This window comes from Cricetulus griseus, chromosome 4 (assembly GCF_003668045.3).
Source record: "Cricetulus griseus strain 17A/GY chromosome 4, alternate assembly CriGri-PICRH-1.0, whole genome shotgun sequence".
NCBI lineage: Eukaryota > Metazoa > Chordata > Mammalia > Rodentia > Cricetidae > Cricetulus > Cricetulus griseus.
The window spans coordinates 53,823,952-53,842,524 of NC_048597.1; the positions used below are offsets into that span (position 1 = coordinate 53,823,952).

The window sequence follows — 18,573 nt, forward strand, 5'->3', positions numbered from 1 at the left end:
AACAACAGCCATGCAGGCTGGTCAATGCCCTCGTGTGTGCAGGGGCAGGTTGGTCAGTACTCCTGCGCAGACATGAGACAGCTGCCTTTCTATTTCCCTTCTCATTCTAGCCATTACTGTCTAGTAGTTAAAACCTCCCATCAGAATGTATGTAGCAGTATATAGGAGACAAAAAAGCCAAACATTTTTTATATATATATATATATATATATATATATATATATATATATATGTCTCAACCCTGTAGCATCTGGGGTAACTCTAGCTTTTGGATAAGTCTGTGAGAAGCCTGCTGGCTGGTCCAATAAACCTGTTAAAAGAAGCCTCAGGGGCTCTAAAGCGGTAACTCTAGCTTTTGGATAAGTCTGTGAGAATTTATTGTTTATTGTTTATTGGACTGGCTGGTCCAATAAACCTGTTAAAAGAAGCCTCAGGGCCTCTAAAGCTTGCAGCAACATGCTGATTGGGCAAGATAAACATTAACTAGACAGGCAAATATACATGGGGCCAGGTAGGGCAGTTCTGCAGGCTGGGGACCAACCCACTCTTAGGAATAACTGTTATCAGTGCTGGACAAGCAGTGCTGAGACTGGAGAGCGGAACAGAGAGGCCCTGCTCAAGGCCTCTACTGGATGCCCTTTAGTGCTGTAAACCATACACTCTCCACACATATTCTGCCATGGCAAGCTCTGGAGGTTGTCCTGGAACTCATTCTGTGGACCAGGCTGGCCTCAAACTCAGAGATCCGCCTGCCTTTGCCTCCCGAGTGCTGGGATTAAAGGCGTGTGCCACCAAAGCCTGGCCAGCCATGGCAATCTTAAGGAAGCCACAGACAACGGGAAACAAAAGGCTTGGGGAAGGTTCAATAAAAATGTATAAGAACAAGCCAGCATCGTGGCATATGCCTTTAATCCAGGCACTCAGGAGGCAGAGGCAGGTGGACTTGAAGTTTGAGACTTACATAACGAGTTCCAAGTCAGCCAGTCCCACAGTGAGCTCCTGTTTCAAACAAACAAACAAACAAACAAACCCAAAAATAAATAAAAAATAAAATTATATGAACAAGCAGCAGACTGATCACGGCTGATTGAAGCTGAAGAAGGAACTGATTCTTGCTGGAAACAGGTGGAGCTCACACTAAGAGGCTGAAAAGACCAGATAGAGTAAGAAAAGCCAAGGAGGAGGCCTACACATGTGAGCCACTGTGGCTACAGAGCAACATGATGTGAAGGTGACCACAGACCACAGCCCATTTCCAAAAACGCACAACCTCACCATCTGCTGTTCCATCTTTCATTTTAAAATCAAACTGTTTAGAACCAATCTTCTTAGCACTTGGGGGGGTGGGGGTGGGTGGGAGACAGGGCCAGAGATCTTGAATTCAAGGCCAGCCTGAGGTATAAAGCAGAACTGTTTGAAAAACAAACTCTCAACTTGGCCAGGAAGTGTGGCTGCAGATCTCAGAGCTCAGAGGCCCTGGGGATGAACCCACTACTACTGTTTTGCTAAACCAACAGAGTATCAAATTGCCTCCCAAGTCCTATCTGTACCAGCCCTGAGTCCTCATCAGAGAGGTTTCTCTGTGCAGTGAATGGTATTAACACACAGCCTAGAGAAATGGGGAAGAAGCCAGAGACAGGGAGATTTCTGTGAGTTCAAGGCCAGCCTGATCTACATAGAGTAGAGCTAGAGCTACACAGTGGAACCCTATCTCAAAACAACTCCCTCCCCCACCCCACCCCCCCAAAAGGGAAAGAAACAGGGAAGGAGAGGGGTCAGAAAAATTTCTACAAGACAGGGGTCAGGGAGGAATGAGGCAAACAATGTCTTTTGGACTGGACAGGAGAGAACCTTTGCACCTATGGACTTGGCAGCTGTGGTGTGGCTGCCTGTACAAGGACAAGCCAGTCACTAATTTTATTTTAGATTTATTTATTTCATGTGTATTGCTGTTTTATGTGTATATGTCTATGTGGGGTGTCAGATGAGTCCTCTGGAAGTGCCAACTCTCCAGCCCTGCCTGTCATTATTCTAACACAGGCACATAAGCCCCTAGCCAAGGGGTTATTGATAGTTGATGGCTGCTTCGGGAAGGAAAGTCAATTTGCTTTGGGTGTGTAGCCCCTGGAAGGCTACCCAAGGCCCAGTGGATGGCCCTACACCATATGCATATGGGTGGCAGTAACTAAACTCAAAGGGTTGAAAAACAAGAAAAGAAAATAAAGTTTGGAGGGGAGGAAGGGGACTTGGGAGAATCTGTAGGTAAGCAATGGGGAGTGAATATGATCAAAATATACTTTACACACATATGACAGCCTCAAAGAGTAAGTAAAAAAAATACTACACAAAAGCAAATACGTGTAGCATACTAGTTCTAAAATTATATTTTAAAATTTTATTAAAAACAATCTATTAGAATCGCAAGCTTTTTCCTTGTATCAAAAGCTGGGCCACCATCCTGGTTACTTGTGGATTCACCAAGCAGTCCAGCAAGTCATCTGTGGACACGAATGTTGGAGAAGGTGCCACAGGACACCTTGAGGTGACCTGTTCTGACGCTGCACTTGCCCCTATACTAGCTTGTTGCCTCCTGGCATAGGACAGTTCTGCAGAGTGTTCTTTGTCTCTGTCGATACATCCTTTGCTGTCACTTCCCAATATGCCTCCTTTTTCCGAAGGCCGATCTTCTGACGCTGGTGTCACAGGGACCAGATCTGGGCCAAACTGACTTGCGACCTCCTGTTTCCCAGTCCTCACAGTAAAGCTCTGACTGTGTGCTTGTTCCACTTCCATGTGCTCCTGCACACTTGGCTCTTCCTTTCGCCACTTCTCCCCGTTTGCTCTCAGTGCCTGCGTCTCTACTTCTTTAGCTTTTCCACAACGGTCAAAAAAAGCACAAACAGCATCATTTAAGTAGCAGCAATTGACTTCATGAGATGTTTCTTCAACCTAAGAAGAAGAAGAATGACCCTTCAGAATGCATTGAGCTAAAGTGTGAACCAATACTCTATCCTGGACCAACAGATACACTATCAACATCCAAGAGCCAGGATGAAAGCCTGGCCATCCTACCTCAGTGGGGTTCAGCCAGGCTCTGGGATGGTGTGGATCTTCTGCAGTCTTCAGGGCACATACGAGCATGCGGGTGATTGCCTCTTCCACCCGGGCTAGGTGGTCCTCTTCCTAAGATGAGATAAAAATGAAAAAGACAAGCCATCATTTTGTTATTTGTCTCTGTGCCCTCTGATTTAAGAGTCTTTTTAGCTGTATACTCTGTTCCCTCAGTGATGCCAACTTTGTCACACAAGGAACCAGTGTGCTGCTGGGAGCAATGGAACTCTTGTGTGTTCATTATCATCATCTATGACAGTATAGGAAGACAGTGCACCAAAATTAAGAATGTGTATTTTTAAAAGACACAGGCCTAATGTACAAATGACCTTAGATAATTTTTTTTTCTAATCGTTTCCACTCCTTGGTATGTCCAATGTTTTTAAGTATTAAACACATGGAATAATGACTTTTATGGAGTTGGAAAGCAAGCCGTGTGAAAAATAGGAGACCCAGGCGGCTAGGCTGTGGGGGAGGTTGTCACTCTGGTAGAACACATTCCTGTCCACACAGGGGCCTGGACTAGATTCCCCAACATTCTGGTGGGGCAGGGCAGAGGCTGGGCATGGTGACTCAGGTCTATAGGCTGAGATGGGAGACCTCTTGGAGTCTGGAATCTGAAATCTCTTGGACATGCTGATGGGCTGGAGGCCCATCTGAGGCCAGTCTGGATTACAGGGAAACTGTGTTTCAGAAAATAAAACAAAAAGTGGTTAAACATCTAAGCACAGCGTTACTTGTAGGGAGACACTGTAGCTCCGCCTCCTAGGAGCCACTACAGGTGTGCCTGGCCACGCCCGTGAGGGCATGGTCAGGGGAGGTTCAGGATGACCCGATGACCCGGGGGAATTCTTAAGAGGCGGCAGACAGGTGGGGAGCCCCTTATCTCTGGCCTCCCTAGCTTGCTGCCTCTGGGCACACTCTGGCTTGTGCTTGGCTGGTATTACTTGAATAAAGATATCTTAACTTGTAACTTCATGTTATCCCTGGCGCCCTGAAACCCACGACCCATTCTGCCTCTTGGCTGGCCCACTTGGGCCTCTGCTTTCCAGTGGAGCGCCCCGCCACGGTATCGCTATCCACTGCGGGAAAACGGACGGCTGCTAAACAGTGAGTTACCCCACCGGCCTCCCGCCTGCCCAGCCGCCTGGTCCCTTCCTGAACGGTGCGCCGCCGCTTCCACGCCCCAGGCCCGCATCCCAGCCCACCGACCTACCTGCCCACCTTCCCGCACCCTCCCGCCAGGCCCTGGAGTGTTTAAATCTTCTGCAGGCCTCTCTGCGGGTTTTGCTACTCCCGGCAGCACTTTGCAATTTGCGCTGCGGCGGCGCGGATCATTCACAGCTAGCTGGTGTCTGCCTAGCTGCTGGTGGAAAAACCGATATGGTCAGATCTGTCTACTACTCAAGCAGAAATGCAGCACATTTATAATAATAACATAAACACAGAGAGGCACTCCATTTCAGAGGCACTTGAGTCTAAGCGGGCGGCAGACCTTGCTGAATTGAAGGATATTTTGGAGGCATTACGGGTTAAGCAGGCAGCGGGCCATGATGAATTAAAGGATATATGTAACCAATCAGAAACTCAACTAGTCTCTCTCTCCTATTCCTTTGTTACTATGGTATAGGACACCCAAAATAGGCTTCAACAATCGGATAATGCCATTAAATCAATGGCTGGAAAATGTGAGAGAGACTATGGTAGAATTAGAGCTGAGTTTCAAGGCTTGCAAGATGAATTACAGAACAGAGATAACAAACTAGAATTGTCTATCAAGTCGATTGCTGAGGCACATCACAACCTTGATTCTAAATTTCAATTCCTGGATGGCAATCTCCATGCCACCCAGATGCTAGCTAGGGACGAACGTATTACACGTCTAGAAAATCTTGTAGAACAACAGTCGCAGCAAATCGTGGATTCTATATCATGCCTTGAATCTTTCATGATGAATGAAATTAAAACCTCCCATGAGGATATCTTGGCTAGGCTGAAGGACCAATTTGACGAAGAGGAGACAGAATCGCTACACTCTGAGGTACCTACTCCAAAAAGGTACTTCAATCATTCTAAAGTCATTACGAACACACCGTTAGTCTACAGGGCAACGGTGGTGGAAAAGCCACCAACTAAAAGACACTCTCAAGGGCAGACAGCATATGTATGGCAACCAATTCAGTTCAAAGATCTTAAGCATATTAAAGAATCAGTTGTCTGTATGGTCTTCATAGCCCATACGTAAAACAGCTATTACATTCATGGGCCACCTTTAACAGAGTGACACCCACAGATTGGGTAGGACTGGTGTCAGCTGTTCTTGAGAATTCTTGCCAAATCGAAAGGAAGGCATTGCTCAGGGAGGAAGGGAAGCTCCTAGAGTGGCAGGCCATTAGAGACGGTGTTGATGCGCTCCTTCAAAAAATCCTAGGAAAGGTATTTATGCTGACTCACAGGTTCAGGCTGAATATGACGACCATATGCTGTCCCTATGCAGGAAAGCAGCACTAAATGCATGTGATAAGGGTTTGTGAGCTGGGAGAATGACTAGAAGCTTATACCAGAATAGAACAGGGACAAACAGAACCATTTAAAGACTTCTTAGACCAGATGACCAGAGCAGTAGACTTACAAGTAACAGATTAAGCAATATGACATTCGATTGTGTATACCTTAGCTTATGACAAAGCAAACCCAAAATGCAAAAGAATATTTTGCCTTTAACGATCAGATCAGCTCCACTAGAAGAATGGGTTCTGCATACTGCCCACATTGACTATAACATGCAAGATGCTGGAATCTGGGCAGGAGAAGCTGTCCCAAGAGGTTTCAAAAGGCAGCAGGAGATTAGGAGAGATAATGACAGAAGGACTTGGGAAGGAGAAACATCTTACAGGGACCCATACAGGTATCAAGAGGCCAGCATTCATCGCTACCATGAACCAGAGCCTCGAATAGGAAGAGCACGCTCCAGGAGTCCATGGAAGCATCAGGAGAATAGATGTTTCAGCTGTGGTAGAATGGGACATATAAGGAGAAATTGTAGGCAAAGAAATTCTAACGATGCCTCAAGCAAAAGGTCATTGCCCTCTGGGTTATGTAGGAGATGTGGTAAGGGCGGACACTGGACTAATGAGTGTAGATCGACCAGGGATATGCAAGGGAACCTGTTAAGGTCGGGAAACTCTGAGGGGGACTCTAGGAGGTCCCCACATCGAAGAAGGTTCAGTCATATCCAGTAACTGTAGGAGACAATCTGTGTCAGAACGAATAGATAGTTCCTCATCAATTGTCAAAGATGACAATGCCATAGATGGTAGTTTGGCTGGTGATAAAGAATCAGGTAAGACTGGACAAGATGAAAAGCACATATTTTGGCAGACCTCAATCAAGGACAGGTGACCTCACTTACAGGTAAAAATTAATGATAAAATTATTAACGGGATACTGGACACAGGCGCTGATGTTACTATCATTACCCACAAGTCCTGGCCAAAGGGAAGCGAATGTACAATTTTTGGGTATTGGGACACTATCTAGGGTTCAACAGTGTTTGCTCGGTGGTCTGTATTGGACCAGAAGGACAGAAACCTTATGTAGCAAATATAGCTATTAACCTCTGGGGTCGTGATCTCTTACAGCAATGGAACACTCAAATTAACATCCCTCCAATGTCACATTCGAACTATAGAAAATCACTGGATAGTAGGAAGGATAGGATAAGACGCTATGCAAAATGGTTACCAACTATCCAGGCCGTACAGAAACTAAATACAAATAATAGACCTTCAGAGGAACCAAAGGCCCTGCCATTAAAATGGCTTACAGATGAACCTGTCTGGATAGGGCAATGGCCTTTGACCTCTGAGAAGCTAGAGGCTCTAGAAAAGTTAGTACAGGAACAGCTGGAGGCTGATCACATAGAGGAATCTACCAGCCCTTGGAATTCTCCTGTATTTGTTATCAAGAAGAAGTCAGGTAACTGGAGAATGCTGACAGACCTGAGAGCCATAAATAAGGTAATTCAACCTATGGGCTCTCTACAGCCTGGAATGCCACTGCCTTCCTTAATACCTAACGGATGGCCAATCATAGTAATTGACCTGAAAGACTGCTTTTTCACTATACCATTACAAGAAAGTGATAGAGAGAAATTTGTATTTACTGTACCAACTGTCAATAACTCACAACCAGTTCGGAGATATCAGTGGAAAGTTTTGCCTCAGGGGATGCTAAATAGTCCTACTTTGTGTCGACACTTTGTACAACAACCTTTGGAAATAATTCGTAAAAAATTTTCACAATCTCTTGTTTATCATTATATGGATGATATTCTTTTATCAGATTCTAATAAGAAAACTTTGGAACCTATGTTTGACATGGTGAAGGAAGTTCTGCCTAGATGGGGGTTACAAATAGCCCTGGAAAAGATACAAAAAGGAGATTCTATTAACTATTTAGGATATAAATAGTTAATAGTTTTAACTATAGTTTTCTAACTATATTAACTATATTCTAACTATATTAACTATAGTTAATAGTTTGATATTCAAAAATAATGATGCAAAAAGGCAAAAAAGGTGCTACTCAGAATATCTGAGAATGCACTTACCCCAGAGCCTGAAAGGGCAGAATCTGCATTTCACCAGTGAAACCGAGAAGGACTAAATACTGGACCACCTGCACCCAACTAGAGCCTATTAGTTACCATCTACAATCCTCAGAACAGGAACATCAGAAGGAGTTAGGAATGCTAATTAATTTATGTTTCACAACCATGCTCCTGAGCTGGACTCAGTTACAATCACTGTTCTGTAACTGAGGAACCTGAACAGGCCTGAAGTGACCCATCTGCTGGGGACATAGGGTGTGGCAGGTGTGAGTCCTGCAGTGGACTCCATCTTACAATTTGCTCCAGCTGCAGCTCCAAGTAGGCTTTCTAACTGAGGCTGCTATCTCCCAGCATACTGTTACCTAAGCCCCAGGAGCATGTGTCCTGTCTTCCCTAAGCCCTTAAGTACAGCTTGCTTCCTGTTACAGTGATTCTCAGGATCTGCCTACTCCAAAGCCCCTCCCATACCAAAGGAAACACCTCACAAAGAGGAGGGAGGATGCAGATGCCAAAAGAGCAGAGAAATGTCAGGCTTCCAGTTAAGGAGGGCAGATATGTAACCAGAGCCCTAAAGATGCAATCAAAGGCTGCAGTTAAAGACTGGCAGATTCAACTCAGCTGCAATAGCTATTGTACTGTCAAACAGAACAGGGAACCAGGCTGAAGCTGTCCCTGGGAAAAGACAGAGTGAACAATAAGAATATAGTGCTGCGCCATTCTACTTTGAGACAATGCTTATGTCAAGGCTAGAAATTGTCAGGGCCCATAAAGATGGCTCCGCTTCATCTTGACTCAAGGTCAGAGAGTTTAAAACTGTCCTTAGTCTTCCAAGGTTAAAGTCATGAGACCTAAAGGTCTAAGGCGTGGCTACTGTAGGATGTTTGATCTTGGTAGTGGATGTCTTATCTAAGTAACAACAGACTTGGTTTGAGATGTGGTTACTCTTGACCCTCACGGCTGGATAACAGGAAACTGAGTCTAAGAATAAACTTCGGGCATTCACTATTCACTGGGTTGCCCGCCTGTGTGTCTGTCTTTTTCTTAGCATCTTTACCTGCCATTTCTCAATCCACATTTCCCCTCTCAGATACGAACTGGGAAAGTTGGCTGGATCTGACTGAAGCCCCACAAAGATGGGCTATAGCAAGAAATGAGGGCCCTGAACCAGGAAACATATTTCCCTCTGTGATGGTGTGGGATGGAACCAGCAAAGTTAGGCACATGCTGCAGACCTCACCAGGTCCTGACACCACCAGAGGGAGCCATCAATGTCAAGGCCACTGGGTTATGTTTTTGAAGAAAAAGAGGAAAAAGAGAGATGAGACATATTGACTAGTTTATTATAAGGCCTGGCAGAGTAGAGAGACTAAGAAAGAAGAGGAACAGGGTAAATGGCTGACCACCATGGCCAGTTGGCATAAAGAGGCTGAGAAAGTGAATAAGTGAGAGAGAGCGAAGAAGAGAGAGAGTAGAGAGTGAGCAGCAGGGAAGTTGGAACTTTTAAAGGGAAGACTGAGCATGTGCACTGAGGTTCCACTCATGCCCAGAGTCCTCACGCAGGCCGTAATGGGTGGCGGGTGACGTGTGATGACGTAGCACGTTTTCCTGTGAGTGCCCTCACTGTTGTCAGGGGGTGGGTCTGTCTCTTAAAGAAATATTGCCGATCAGCATTAAAGCCTCAACCGTTCACACTGTGTGTCATCTCAGGGAGTAGCTAGACACAGTAGCACCTGTGTCATCCCAGCATTTGGGAGTCAGAGGCAGGAGGACTGGAGTTTGAGGCATATGTGTGAAAGGACCAGACCCTCACCCAGCCCCCTGCTTTGGCAGCCATGACAGATTGCAGAAAAGATCCAGCAAGATGCAGGCTTCTGACTCAGGAAAATGTGCTGAGCTTCCTGACCTTGCCTGTCCTCCCAGTCACTAGGAGGTCAGATACCCTCCACATGGCAAGAAACCAATCAGAAGTTAGCTGGCAGGCTCTGGACGTGCTTTATGGTAAAAGTGGGATGACAGTGACATGCAGAGCACAACTGCTCTGGGAGGGCTTATCAGCCATAACAACCAGTTGACCAATCAACACAGAAGAGGCTACCCAAGCCTGGAAGCGCACCAATCCTGAGACTATTTCGACTATTGCATACCCCTATACACTTCCCTTGCTCCTCCTTGCAGCCCCTTTGGGTCTACCTACCGTGGTAAACAGACAAATGGCCTGAGTTAAGACAGTTAACTGGTTAAACAATAAAAGACTCTTTGCTTTTGCATGGGAATGGGTCTCTTGGTGACTTGGGGGTTCAGAATTTGGGCACAAAAACATAGAGATACCCTGTCTCAAAGAAAACACAACACAATCAACTCAAGCAAAACAAGAGAATGGCACATCTCCAAAATTCCTATCTCCATCGTCAACATTTATCAAGAGAGGATAGAATCACAGAACACAGAAACAAAAGTCATCCTGGAACACTGGTCACAGAATTAGTGACTGAATTTTGTACACAGGCTTTGCTTATCTTAGGGATTTTTTTTTTTAAAGGAAACAACAAAATGTACCAGCTCAATCCAGGAGTTTATACTGACGGTGACAGGATCAATGGATTCCACATAATGCCACCAGTGTCTGGGGACAAACAGAACCTGAAAACCAAACAAAAAATAGTTAGCATGAGAACAGGGCATTTCTCACTCTAATTGAGACTGCTAAAAGGAAAAAAGACACAAATAAATTCAAGGGAATAGAGTAAAGGGGGGGTGGGGAAGAAACCTCACCAGCTCTCTCCTTGTTTTCCTCCTCTAAATGGTGAACTCAAAGGCTTATAGATAGGGCTTTCTGCTCTTCTTAATCCTGGGATTTCTGAATTCTAGTAAAGGCTTTGAAATTCCAGCTTTTCCTCTTTCCCGCTGCAAAGCAGCTGTGCACATTATGGCAGAAGAAAGGAAACATGCACTGTGGCTCCTTTACCTACTGGGAAAGTTCCTAGAGTTACAACAAAGATGGGGAGCGCTGGGGAAAAGTGCAGCAAGCAGAACCCTCAGACGTCACTGGTGGGGATGTAAATGGCCACTGTGGAGAACACTAGGGACCTCTCAAAGGGTTAATCACAATCACCTGAGCCACCTAGCCTACTCTAAACACCCACAAATCTTATAAACAGATGTTTACGGCAGCAACATCCATTCATAACAGCCATGAAACCAACCGTGGAATAGGTCATCACGGCACACCTACATAATCAGAAACTGCTCAGCCTTGAAAACACAGTCTGCATCAGAAGTCAGACAAAAGGCCATCTAGTGTATGGATGCATGTGTAATGCCCAGAATAGGAAAATCCATGGAGATACAAAATAGAGTAGTGGTTGTTGGGGCTGGAGGAGGAGGCATGAAGGCAGTGCTCTGTCCAGAGATGGAAGCAACTGGACCAGGTCCATCTGTGTGACAACGGAGGGAATGAATTCTCTGTGAGACCAAGAAAACCTTTCAAATACTAAGAAACTGGGACAGCAAGTGCCAATGTTGTAAAGGAAATTTTCCTCACTGGGTGGTAACGGGAAATAACAGTCTCTTTAGAAGTGATTCAGATGTCGTCAGCCATTCTTGCTGAAAAGCAAAGACCATTCTCAGTCCACCTCCAAGGGCCTGGGTGCACTGCAGCCTGTGCTAGCCGTCTGGTGAATAAATGGCCCAGGACCCACACCCTCACATGATCTCTTAACCTGAGGAATAGTAATGGCTTCACCAGCTGTCTTCCTCAATGCCTATTCTCCTCTTCACCAGCAGGAGGAGCTGTGCTCCCTCTTCCCATCTCTCCTGAGCAGAGCTGTGGGTCTCAAGCCCACAGGTGGGGAAGGGGACCTCCAGCAGCAGGGCTGCAGGGAGGGAACCATGTCATCTGTACTGAGGGTAGCACAGGCACCAGGCTGTGGTGACCACTGACAGGTCATCGATGTTTAAAGCTCATTACCTGTCCTGGGCTCAGTGTGACCGTATGTCTTCGAGCTTTCTGGAACTGAGGGAAACGCTCTAAATCAGGGTTGACAACATTGATTTTACTGAACACACTCGACTCTTCGTAAGGGATTCTGGTTGGATAAAGGAAAGGCATATCTTCAGGAGGAAAAAGATGCCATCTTTTCCTAATGAGAAAATAAGACACAAGTTAGAGCTCTCCACTTGAAATAAAACATGTACGAAGGCAGCAGCCCAATGCTTGGTCTCACTAATTTAAATTCAGTTCATACGGGAACACAGGCGCCATCACAGTGGTCCCCTGGCCTCTCACGCACAGCTGCAGATGTCTGGTGGAAGGCAGCTCTCTGACACCCTCCAGAGGCAGCCCCTCTCACTGCAGGGATAGGATCTCCTTTGTAAGATGCCTTTTTTTTTTTTCTTTTTTGCATCTTATATCACAGCTTACTTCCTTATCACTGCTTTCACACCTAACCCTGAAGCTAACTAGAATAATCTTTATCTTTCCATTAGACTTTATTTTTTGTGTACATATGTGTGCTATGTGTTTATATATGTCATACAAATGCATGTGCATGTGTGTGGAGGCAAGAGCTGACGATGGTGTCCTCCTCATCACGCATTGCTTAACTCTTTTCCCTGGTCTTTTGAGACATGGTCTCATTATGTAACCTCATTGGCTGTCTTGGAACATGCTATGGAGACCATGCTGGCCTCAAACTCATAAAGATCCTCCTGCCTCTGCTTCCAAGTGCTGAGATTAACAGCCTGTGCTACCTTACTTTACTTACTGACATAGTGCTGGGTACTGAACTTACACCATCATGTTTGTGCAATGACATTTTATCAACTGAGACATCTCCCTGGCCCTGCAAATGTCTGTACTCTACTGTTATTCTGATTAAACCCTGAAAGCTCTCCCCAGCAAACAGCTTCCAGACGTCTCCTGTCTGGAAGTTAGACATGTTAAGTTGATCTACTAAGGATGAGAAACTTGTAACTAATGCCACATAACCCAAAAGTAGTGTAACTGAGGATCTTTTCAAAAGAGAAAACTTTTTGTTTTTGGTTTTTTGAGACAGGGTTTTTCTGTGTAGCTTTGGAGGTTGTCCTGGAACTCACTCTGTAGACCAGGGTGGCCTCACAGAGATCTGCCTGCCTCTGCCTCCTGAGTGCTGGGATTAAAGGTGTGTGCCACCAATGCCCGGCAAGAGAAAACTTTTATACATTGGATTTTTTTTAAGGAATGGAGGCAAAAAAATCTAATTTCTCAAAACTCTATAAGATCCATATAGTAATAGAAGGAAGAGTGATGAGGCAGAGGGCAGGCATGTGAATAGGAAGTCTGAGGCACTAAATATTAGGGGATATGAGGCTGCATGTATGACTGGGTACACCCTCCATATATACCCAAGTATAACCCTCCATAGGACACCCAAGTATAACCCTCCATAGGACACCCAAGTATAACCCTCCATAGGACACCCAAGTATAACCCTCCATAGGACACCCAAGTATAACCCTCCATAGGACACCCAAGTGTAACCCTCCATAGGACACCCAAGTGTAACCCTCCATAGGACACCCAAGTATAACCCTCCATAGGACACCCAAGTATAACCCTCCATAGGACACCCAAGTATAACCCTCCATAGGACACCCAAGTATAACCCTCCATAGGACACCCAAGTGTAACCCTCCATAGGACACCCAAGTGTAACCCTCCATATGACACCCAAGTGTAACCCTCCATAGGACACCCAAGTATAACCCTCCATAGGACACCCAAGTGTAACCCTCCATAGGACAACTGGGTACATCCTCCAGGTTGCCAAACTCTAGGCTAACAGGTGCTGGCCACTTGGTTCTGCCACTTAGTCAGGCGGAGACAAACGCTCATCTACATAATACACTGTACTCACAAACCAAAAGTTAGTCAAAGCGGACCATAAAAACCATGCGACCCGCCTGCTGTAGTGGTGCACACTGGTAGGATTTGTTGAAGGAGGCAGAGGCAGAAGGATCACGAGTTCAAAGCCAGCCTGAGCGACACAAGCTGGGCGGTAGTGGTGCATGACTTTAATCCCAGCACACGGGAGGCAGAGGCAGGTGGATCTCCATGATTTCGAGGCCAGCCTGGTCTCCAGAGTCAGTACCAGGACAGGCTTCAAAGCTATAGAGAAACCCCATCTTCACAAGATCAAAAAAAGAAAAACAAAACAAACAAAAACCTTGTGACTCAGCCTTTCTGGCTGCTGTCAGCATCTAAGAGGCTACTTTGAAGCCTCTTTCTTTCAATAAACTTCCCTGTTCTTACTTGAGAGGTGGAGGAAGGGAGTGAAGTGTGAACCTGCCAGGTAAAATAGTTAAGCAGAGAGATGCCCAGCAGGATGGGGACCTCTGAGAGACTCCTGATCACGGCTGAGACACACGGAAGTCACTTCACACCTCCTCACTGCACACAGAAGGAAACACAACAGTGGGAAAGAGACGAACGTCTTGGTCACAAAACTGGCTGACAGGATGGGGTGGGGCTACTATCTGACCCCACCTTCTTTTTCCTTTTGTTCCAATTTGTGTGTAGATGCACAGATGTGTCCCCCCCCCCACACACACACACATTACCTTCCTTGTACCTGGAATACTAAGTTGCAGCCATAGGAGTCCAGATGACAGGGAGTATGGGCTCCCAGAGAGCCGATCCACAGTGTACTTTCCTGTCCATTTCTTCCAGGAAACCCAAAGTCAGACCACATCACCTCCTGTTTGAAAAAAAAAGTACAGTCCATCAGGAATTGATCTTCATCCACAGTGGTGCACATGTTTACCTTTTATTTGCTTATTTTTAAAGATTTTTATTTATTATTATGTATACAGTATTCTGCTGTATGTCTGCCTGCATGCCAGCAGAGGGCACCAGATCTCATTACAGATGGTTGTGAGCCACCATATGGTTTCTGGGAATTGAACTCAGGACCCCCGTTAAGAGCAGCCAGCGCCACAGCTGAGCCATCTCTCCAGCACCCTCACCCCCCGCCTTTTTTTAGCCTCTTACAGAGATCTGCCTGCCTCTGCCTCCTGAGTGCTGGGATTAAAGGCATGTGCCTCCAATGCCAGAAGACAGGTTTACCTTTTTAAAAAACAACTCTTTCTTTCTTTCCTTTCTTTTTTTAAAAAAGATTTTATTTATTTATTATGTATACAACATTCTGCTTCCATGTATATCTGCACACCAGAAGAGGGCACCGGTGCTCACAACGGATGGTTGTAAGCCACCAAGTAGTAGCTGGGAATTGAACTCAGGACCTCTGGAAGAGCAGTCGGTGCTCTTAACCTCTGAGCCTTCTCTCCAGGCCCCTGTTTCTTTCTTTCTTTTTAAAATATGTTTTAAAAATGTACTTACTTATTTTTATTACATATGTTTTGTCTGCATTTTTGCCTGCACACCAGAAGAGGGCACCTGTTCTCTTAATGGCTGAGCCATCTCTCCAGACCCTAAAAACATCTGTTTCTAGTGCATATATTTTCTTACAGAAAATGCTAAAGATGGAGGGGTCAACTTCCCAACCAATAATACCTGAATAACCTCAGTAGTAGCAGCCATTCAACAAATACTATTTATAACACGCCAGGAACTGTTTTGGGAGCTTGTGGCAAACAAATCAATGAATAAATTAGGCCCACAAGGTGTGACACTTACACCTGTTAAAGACAGACAATAAACAGCAGGCATAATCCTGTAGCTACCCGGGGTCAAAATAGTGTAGGCAGTGAGAATACCATGGAAGTTCAACTCAGGAGGCCGCAGGTCTTTCAGCAGAGACAGTGTCTGTGGACATAGGCACTTTATTACCTTTGCACTTTGATGGCCACATAAAAGAAGCCTTATGGGTGAGCTCAGTCATTTAAAGCTACCAGTACTAGAGCCTTAGCTCATAACCACTAAACCAGTCTCAAGCAGGTGGGCTGCAGAATGGCTTTTGGAACAGTCATTCACAGGTGATTGAGTCTGCTATCTGCCCCAAGTCATGAATCTGTAAGTGTAATAAAGACAGCACACTGGTCGAGACCTGGGCTCTCCTGGCCAAGGTGCTGAGGCAGGTCCTGCCCACTCATAAGCCAGAAAAGAAAAACAGCTACTGACACAAGCATGTGAGTGTTGGCACATTCTTTAATCATTAATATTCCCTGTGATTTTTTCCAACTTTTTTATTTGAATTAGAAATAGGATTGTTTTACATGACAATCCCAGTTCCCTTCTCCCACCCGTCCTCCCCTACCCCTTCCGGTGGTTTTTTTAAAGGTTGAAACAAAAATACTTTAATGGGCAGAGTATTCACATATATGCAAACACCTCAAAAAACCTCACTATCTGCAACCCAAACTCTCCTACTTTTGAGGGGAAATACTAACAGTTTTATCCAAAGAGAAACATTTTAAAAAGACATAAAAAGACGTTTTATTTAAGTGATAAAACAGTAGGTTGGTCAGGGATGTCCAAGAGACTCCCCAAACATTATAAGCTGTTGCTGTTGCTCTTAGTTGTGCCCCCAGAGGCAGAGGCTAAAGCCCCACTGCTTTAAAGACACACAAATATATGCAGCACAGTTAAAAGAAAAAGAGGCTCTGAATTTGAAGAAGAGAAAGGAGGAGGGGTATGTGGGTGGGTGGGATTGGAAAGAGGAAAGGGAAGGGGAAATGATGTAATTAAATTATAATATAAATTATTTCAAAAAAGGAATGAGGTTATTTAAGAAAAATTTAAGTGGAATGCTTTGCTATGTTCTAATGATGGGCTGTGCAAGGCTGAAAAGTCAATTATGGCTTTAAAGTTGGGCTTAAATTCTTAAGATAAGGATCCAGGAAAACATCCAAATTTAAAGATGGTGGAAGTAATAAAATTAAGAAATAAATAAGTAATAAAATTAAGAAAAGATGTCTGGGGTAAGTGGGATGGAATTGACCTAAGAATATGTCAAGGGGCTGGGGAGATGGCTCACTCAATAAAGTGCTTGCAGTACAAGCACGAGGACCCGAGTTCAATTCCCAGAACCCACACACAAAGGAAGCTGGGATTGGTAGCCCACTTGTAATCCCAGTGTTGGGGAGGCAGAGATAGTAGAAACCTGGGGCTCTCGGTCCAGCCAGCTTTACCTAATCAAGGAATTCTACACCAAGTGAGAGGCAGTGTCAAGTGGATTATACCAGAGGAACACCCTGTGCTGATCTTTGGTCTCCACCCCTCTCCCCACACATGTTCACATGTGCCTGCATACTCATGTGCTCTCCTACAAATGTATTTCATGGTAATGTCTAATGAATACAAGAGCATTGTTCACTCACAGGTTATATAAGACAGGGCAAATTATAAACAGGTTGGCCAATGAAAACGATCCTGGTTTATAACAGAGAAGTAGGGCAGACAAGGCTCTTCTGTCTCTTGGTGTTCTGAGTATTCTATGTGGTTTATACATAATGATGGTTTTATTTGGTATGGACATATGTAGTCCAGTTTCTCAAAGGAAGAAATGAAGATTCAAAGGCAGGCCTGACACCTTTTTGACATTGGTGAAGAACATTCATAGGGGAGACACTGCTAAAACACTAAGAAGTAGCTGGGTGATGGGGGCACACGCCTTTAATACCAGCTCTTGGAAGGCAGAGGCAGGTGGATCTCTGTGAGTTCCAGGCCAGCCTGATCTACAGGGTGAGTTCCAGGACAGGTTCCAAAGCTACACAGAGAAACCCTGTCTTCAAAAAACAAAATGAACAAACAAAAAACACTAAGAAGTATTTGGAAATTGTAACCCCTCCATCTATTTTCCTTTTCAACTTAATTCCATTGAGATAAAATTTAAATATGCTGAAATGTACCTTTCTGGAGCAGAGTTCTCCATGTCTGACAAATGTAGACAGCTGAAATGTACCTTTCTGGAGCAGAGTTCTCCATGTCTGACAAATGTAGACAACAGTTAACTGGCCACAGCAAAGACCAGTCATCCATCCATTACTTCCCAAATCTGTCTCTTTCTCCTGGGGGGGGGGGCAATCCTCCCGTTCCTACATCCAGGTCAAAGTAACAGTACTGGCAACTGGATTCTTCTAGATACATAGACCAACAATGAGAGCCTACACTGAAAATTTACTCATTTTTCAAAATTTTTCATTTATTTATGGTGTGTGTCATGGCTCATGTGTAAAGGACAGAGAACAATTTATGGGAATCAGTTCTCTCTCTCTACCATGTGGGTTCTGGGGATGAAACTCAGGTCATCAGACTTGGCAGCAGGTACCTTTGTCACAGTGATCTCTCTGGCTCACCTTTCTTAATTAAAGGTTCCCTACCCCATGATGGCACCTGAGTCTTAGGGGTGGTAGTATCAATATCCTGTTTAGGACTGTCAACCCTAACTTTGCTTCAGAACTGTGAGGACTCCGAGGGAGAGGCAAGCCTTATTTTCTTCCTATACCTACTAAGGAGCCCACCAGGCTCCAATGGACAGTTCTAAACCCATATTCACACAGATGATCTTGATTAAACTAAATGGAGCTCAGAAAATGTAACTTCTTCCAAAACAAAAAACAATGAAATGTGGAAAGGAATTTAAGGAGGGGGGTTAATAGAAGTATGAAGCACTTTAGAGAGGTTTGGAGGAAAAAAATGTGTGTGTATGTAAGTGCTCATGCACGTGAGTGTGAAATTGTCAATACATTTTTGTTAAAAGGGTCCCCCCATTGGGAGGCAAAGGCAGGCAGATCTCTATAAGTTCAAGGTCAGCATGGTCTCTCTCTCTCTCTCTCTCTCTCTCTCTATATATATATATATATATATATATATATATATATATATATATATGTATGTATTTCAAGACAGACAT

General features: G+C 44.8%; 1 protein-coding gene across 5 annotated transcripts in view; it reads right to left on the minus strand.

The window, feature by feature from the left end:
• Nucleotides 1–2,361: 2,361 nt before the first annotated feature.
• Nucleotides 2,362–18,573, minus strand: part of Hspbap1 (HSPB1 associated protein 1) — a 50,861-nt gene continuing 34,649 nt past the window's right edge. For 3 of the 5 annotated variants that reach the window (XM_035444583.1, XM_035444582.1, XM_035444580.1), the window contains 6 exons: nt 14,321–14,457; nt 11,691–11,862; nt 10,280–10,363; nt 4,328–4,474; nt 3,073–3,183; nt 2,362–2,949 (listed from right to left, as the gene is read on the minus strand). In XM_035444583.1, coding sequence (XP_035300474.1) covers nt 2,413–2,949; nt 3,073–3,183; nt 4,328–4,474; nt 10,280–10,363; nt 11,691–11,862; nt 14,321–14,457 — 1,188 coding nt within the window. In that variant the 3' untranslated portion in view covers nt 2,362–2,412. The remainder of the gene's footprint in view (nt 2,950–3,072; nt 3,184–4,327; nt 4,475–10,279; nt 10,364–11,690; nt 11,863–14,320; nt 14,458–18,573) is intronic. The other 2 variants (XM_035444581.1, XM_027412764.2) reach the window with 2 other exon arrangements.